Genomic DNA, 7013 nt, shown 5'->3' on the forward strand with positions numbered 1-7013 from the left:
CTCCCCCTTGTAGAAGTGTTCCTAACAACATGTTTTAAATTCTTGTAGTTAGAGTAGAAGGTGATAAATTCCTACATAAATAATAAATTAAATTTATGAAATAAAAAAAAAAAACATTTTAGGGATGAATTTTTTAACGTAATTTTTCCTAATTTAATCATCCATTTTCTATTTTACTACTTCTATAAATGAATAATTAATATCAAAATTAAAACAATCATTTTTTCAATACGTCACACTTACTAGTGTGTCGTAACTTACGATAGAGAGCCTATCGTAAGTTACGACATTTTTATATTTAATTTTTTTTATCTGTAATTAATTAATTTCGGTTATAATTATTGTATGTTGTACAAATAATTAAAAATGATGATCTAAATAACATTTTTCTGGTTTCATTTATGAAAAATTCCTTTTTGGTTTTGGTTCGTTTGATGGGTATTTTTCTCTTGAATTATAAATGATCTCCCAATTTTCTTATTTATGATATAGAAATGTAATAAATGATCTTTTACTTTCGAACTGTATTGTACAAAATCGAATAATCAAGAGCTAAAAGCTATTCTTGATCCATAAATGCTAATTGCATTTACATGTTTATCTATAAAAGCATAAATTTTCAATATTCCTTACTTTTTTAAGGCCTTAAAAATACTACTTACCGCCCAGTAGCGGATCTAGAAATCTTTAGAGGAGGTGCAACAATGAAACAATATGCCTCACAACAGTGACACATTATAGCTTTATGGGCCCCAGGCAAATTTGAATTATGGGCCCTCATACAGTAGTGTTGACTTCAGACATTTTTGGGGGGAAATATTTACTTATAAAAGATTGGTGTGGAGCCCACTGTTGGTGAGGGTCCCAAACAGTTGCCCTATTTGCTCATAGGATAACATGCCACTGCCTCACAATTGTTTTATACCTGATGTACCCGGATTTACTGGGAAAGCCTCCAGAAGGGGCTGTAGCTAAACTCTATGCGNAATATTTTAAAGAACTTAACATCGTAACTTAACTATTCTTAACTAAAACTACTTCAAAATGGAATGTTTAGCGATCGAATTTTAATTTTAATTATAAAACTATATTTTTTATTTAATTAATTACGATTTTAATATAATTTGGAATGTTTTTAAACTTTTTTCCATTAAATATCACATATAATTTTTAATTTTATTATGTTAAATGTGATTGAATTTGCAAAATGCATCGATTTGAGTAACAAAGTTTTTGGAGTAAAAAAACAACGAAATTCTAAATAATTTTTAAAACTTTTACATAAAATTACATTATAAGCATTCTAAATGTGTTAATAAATCTATTTATTATCCTCTTTTTATATTAAGAAGTAAATTATGAAGCATGTAGTTTGGAATATTCTACACTTTTAAATTCACTTGTATCTTCACATTTACTTTAAATATTCTTTTTTTATGTGAGTCTTATATGTTATCACGACTTAAATAAGCTAAATAAATATATTAATTATATTTTAATAATTGAATAATTAACTTAATGAATAGTGAAAACTTGAAATTCTCAATAATTGCCAACATATAAAAGTTTGTGGCATTTTTATAATTTTACAAAGTAACGAAACCTTTTTTAAGATTAAAAATAATTTAAATAGACTAAAAATGTTTTAATTAAATTGTTTATTAACCGTAAAAATGCTGAATATGTCAGAGAATAGAATTCTGGATTCGTTTAAAAGTTGAAGAATCGAAATTGAGTTTCTTTCCATAATTCTACAATTCGCATAGATAAATCTCAAAGAAAATTATTTGTAATGAAGAAATTATAGTATAAATAATAAATATTGCACATCAGATAGAACAGACATCCTGACACACGATCCACAAGTCGTTCAACACTGCATTAGACCGTTTCAGTGTTAGATTATGCAATTTACTGAGTAACAAGATCAATTTTTAAACCATTAAATAAAATGGTTTATGGTAAGTTACATTAATCATTTTATAATGGATAAGAGTTACATTTTATAAAATTTAAATAATTTCTATTTATTAATTAAATTTTGTGGAATTATTTTATAGTAATTAATTATTAAATTAATGCCATTAAATCCTATAAATTATTATAAAATGGCTGCGTGTGCCTGGTGTTGTTCGAGATTTGCTGAGGTCGGTAAAAACAATGGTCTTAGTAACTAAAATGTACATTTATTGACCCGAGTATTTACAATAATGAAACTGTAAAACATAATAAATTACTTGGAATTAAACTAAGAGGGATGGGATTTAAAGGTAGTTGGAGGTTTGGGATTTCCAACCCCCCCCCCGATTATCCCTAAATCTCATCCCTCTAGGGTCCCAGTTTCTAGGGTATTTTCGAATATTCGTTGAATGGTATAGAACCCTTTACCTAACATACACATTTTGACTTTTTTTACGTACTGATTGTAATTAATTATTCCTCTAATTAATAGGAATAAACAGTATAATTGTTTACTTTCTATAAACTCGAATTTGCTTCGTATTATGAGCATTTTCCACCAATTTTATCTACTTTAAAAGTAAAAAAAAATGTCAGAATTTTAACTCTGAATGTTCGGATAATCCCTTTCATTTAAAAAATTTATATTATTCAACATTAATTCTACATTAAATCATTGATTTATCTCGTGACTTTCATCATTGTAAAATTTTTTAAAAAATCATTTATTATGCAAACGAAATGAGGATTTAATATACATTAAAACGTAAAAAAAAAAATAGAATTTATTTTCTAAAAATAAATTCAGAAAAATTTCCATATTTAAAATGATATTTTAATTTATTTTAAGAATAAAAATATATATATTTTTTCTTTTATTATAAAATTAAATGGCCATTTCTAACGTTTAAAATATATTTTCTAAATATTTAGAAAGTGTAATTTATCACTATCGCATATTCTATTTTTACTTTCTAGTCATAATATTAAAATGAATGAACGTTAAAAGTCCTATTTTCTAGGAAAAATTAGGTATATATCCTTAAATAAATAAACTCAATGTAGTAATATAACCAAAAACTCTTTGTTTTAAATTATTAAAAGATAAAATATTAATTAATTTTCATAACATTAGATAAGTTACAGCGTATATATAACAATGGATAAAATTTTATAGCTTTATTAATTATCATTCATTTTTATAATTAAAATAAGTAAATTAAACTGCTGAATAAAATTTATTTATTTAAAATAAATTATTAAATAAAATAAATAACTAATTATAATTCAAAAATTAATTAATGATGGCCATACATTAAACTCATTTTCATGCTAGCCTATGAGAAAAAAAACGAAAAAACTTTCTAGGGCCCCCTTACCAGGAGGCCCCAAACCAATATTTTATAAGAAAATATTCCCTCCACCCACTAGAAAAATGTCACTGTACACGAGGGGGTCCCTCTAATTTAAATTCTCCAATGAAGTTATAACTATAGATGCATATTATATTTATTTAATTAATATATAAAATATTGTATATATATATATATATAAAGTTACAAACTCGTATCAAATTTGCATATTATCCAGTGTTAAAAGCTTCTCCATTTGATAATGTCACACAAGCCTGACTGTACTCTATCCTTTCTGTCTGACTTTTTAATTAGTGAATTCCTAAGTAAAACAAAAGACAATTTGAAAATGGACGATTTTGGCGTAGAAGATAAAATAGGCCAAGGCCAAAGTCACGTGACCGCAGTCACGTGCCCTCACCTGGAACGTGTCGTCGTCACGTGACATAAATAATCAAATAACGTTCGCTCATCCGTTAATCAAGTAAATGATTTTCCGTTGCAAATGCCACATTTTCGAATTAATTTTCTAGTCTAGTTGCCTTTAATATATATATATATATATATATATATATATTTTTTTTTTTTTCAGTTTTTAAATGTATAATNTTTTGTATATATATATATATATTTTTTTTTAAATTATTTATTTTTAAAATATACACTACACTGTATAATAAATTATATAGCTAAATAAGATGAACCTCTGACATTTGCTCAATAATGTAAAAATAAATACATCCAGAAGTACAGTTACATATTTATTATTTAATGATTAAACATAAGGAAGTATACACTGGTATAATTAAAAATTTAAGGAAAAAAATACTTATTTATTCATTTAATAAATAAATAAATAAATGGAGAATTTAAAAAAAAAAGAAAATAAAAAACAATGGCTGATAAAAATCAGAATCATTTTTGTAATGGAATTTACCTATTGATTTTTGTATCTGAAACCAAGAATAATTTAAAATTTATGAATAAAGTTTAACTGCTTGGAAAATGTTCCAAATAATTTTACTCATAGTAATGAAAGCCAAAAAATTACTTAATTTAAATTCTTTCGGTAAAAATAATTAAATTTAAGTTAAGAAATTAACTAGCAAACCTCTTCTTTATGCAAATTAGTTTAAGCCGAAATTTGTTTTTTTTTTTTTTAGGACCAACAGTTTTATGTTATAGCGAGGGATATTATCAGGGGAAACGGAGCGTTATACCTATATGGGGCCCGGATGAATTTGAATTAGGAGGCCCCACGTACGGTGTTCAATTCGGGTATTTTTCTTCGCGGGAATTTTTTGAGGAAAAATGTTTTGGGGGCCTTCTGTTGTTTGAGGCCTTAAACAAGTTGTTCTTTCTTCCCGTAGGATAACGAGCAATTGAATCAGGGCCGACTCAAAATTCGGTTTTTCGGGCCTCAAATCAAGACCACGCGCTTTCAAATTTGATTAAAAAAACAAAAAAAGAAAGAAAAAAAGTATTTTTTGGCAAATATTTGGGGCCTCGCTAATAACTTTTTTCCGAGATCTCAGTGGGGCGTTATGGTATAGGTAAAAAATGTCAATTGCCTGGGGCCACCACCAATAGCAGGCCCCAAACCAAGATTTTATAAAACATTCCTTCGAAGAAAGATGCCCGAAGTCAACACATTGCATGGGGCCTCCCTAATTGAAATTTGCCTGGGCCCACTGAGAGACCTCGCAAAATTTCCAGCCGTACTTGTAGGAATATAATAAACATTTTTTAAAGGGTGCTTCAGAAATTTTATGCTGTCATCATTTAAATATTTACTCTTATATTAAATAAATCTTATCAAAATTTATTAAAAATGATAAAATTTTGGTTAAAAAATGTTAGTTAAAGCTATTAAAAAAAGCAACATTTAAAAAAAAATTTCTGATGTTTAATGAGCAATAAATACTATATAAAAATTAATAACCTAAAGGCAAACTCCTCTGACTTCAGGTTATTTATTCTTATGTTGAATTTACTAATATTTTTTCTGGTTTGATAGGTTTCCGCTTTAAACAGGTTTTTTTTAATTAACAAAGAAAATCGCACCGTTCCAAAAGATTTTTTTTTCGCTTAGGCATGCTTCCGTTTCATACAAGTTCCGTTTTGAACAGGTTTTACTGTATATAGCAGCGATTTTCGATCTTTTTTTTCACTCGTATGCCACCCGAGCTTCCTGAATTTATAGCACAAACGGATCCTTCTTGCGTACCCTCGGTGGTAAGAGGTTGAGAACTGCTTATATATGACGAATAAATAAATGTTTAACAGCTTAAAAGCTTAAATTTTTAAAAATATCTTCAGAAAAATGAAGATTTAGAAGCAATTTATTAGTTAAATAGTGATAAAATCCGGAAATATAGAAAAAAAAATTGATTTGTAATCTCTATTATCGAAGAGATTTTGATAATAAATGGAGTAAATTACACCATGAAAATCTGAAGAAAAAAAAACATTATATAAAAAGTTTCCAAACTTGTTTACTGTTATGTTTTCTTTTATATATTCCATTTTCTAAATTGTATTAAATCCAGAAAATAAGAAATCTGTTTCTAAAAATAACACTACATATGTTAAGAGAAAAATTCTTTTTATCAAAAAAATATATACTGTATTTATAACATTATAATGTATTAATAATAACGATAACGAGTCAAATAATTAATTTATTATTTAAATAATATAATAAAATAATAACCTCTAATAGCGGACACCTCCGAACAACGGCCATTTTTTTTTCTTTTAAGTTCTCGTCGTTGGTCGTTGTTCACAGGTTTGACTGTATTAATAAAGAAAATGTAAGGTAATTTCGCAATTCCTCCTTTAATTTCAATGCTTTATTAGGCTGCGATTTTCAAATTGCGCACCCAATGTCGTCCGTCTGTCCGTCTGTCCTTCCTTAATCTAATTTATTTTATTTTATATATTTTATCGTTAATATACACGTTTATTCTAAGACAGGCATTCAGTGCTTTATATTGCATTTTTATGTAAAAAATACATAAATAATAAGTTCAAATACTAATAAATTAATCAGGAAGAATAGTATATTAATTTAAGAAATATCTATAGTAGAAATTATAGTATAAATAATAAATATTGCACATCAGATAGAACAGACATCCTGACACACGATCCACAAGTCGTTCAACACTGCATTAGACCGTTTCAGTGTTAGATTATGCAATTTACTGAGTAACAAGATCAATTTTTATTATGTTATATAGCAACAGTTTAATTGAATCTATTCGAAATGCATTGAAATTTCTTCTAATTAATTCAATAAATAAATAAGTAAATAAATAAATAATTTTTAAAATTAGATTTATTCTGAAGAAAATTTTCAAAATTTATTCTATGAATTGAAATTTTATAAAATATGTAAAGGTAATCTGAATCTACACAACACAATAACAGAATATTAAATCATCTTACATAAATATATTTTTCTATATATATATACTGTTAGAATAATAATAATAATGTTTATCTTCCTTTCATGATAAGGTAATTACAACTTCTATAATAATATTTATTTATATATTATAATTACTATTATTATTATTATTATTATTATTATTATATACTATTGTGTTTTAGATTGTACTTCCTTTAAGACAGTTTTTGCTTTTTCTTATAGAAAAATTCTACTTTGTTTAAATTAGAAGTAAGAGTTATGAAATGACT

At 26.0% G+C, this 7013-nt stretch overlaps 1 protein-coding gene across 1 annotated transcript in view; it reads left to right on the forward strand.

Annotated features, from left to right (window-relative positions):
- The first annotated feature begins 5486 nt into the window (after positions 1–5486).
- LOC111628627 (protein quiver-like) overlaps positions 5487–7013 on the forward strand; it is a 41766-nt gene continuing 40239 nt past the window's right edge. The window contains exon 1 of the mRNA XM_023372456.1: positions 5487–5546. Within this exon, the coding sequence (XP_023228224.1) occupies positions 5487–5546 (60 nt within the window). The remainder of the gene's footprint in view (positions 5547–7013) is intronic.

The sequence above is a fragment of the Centruroides sculpturatus genome, unplaced genomic scaffold (genome assembly GCF_000671375.1).
Source record: "Centruroides sculpturatus isolate CEXI.00-Female unplaced genomic scaffold, Cexi_2.0 scaffold549, whole genome shotgun sequence".
In the NCBI taxonomy this organism is placed as follows: Eukaryota; Metazoa; Arthropoda; class Arachnida; order Scorpiones; family Buthidae; genus Centruroides; species Centruroides sculpturatus.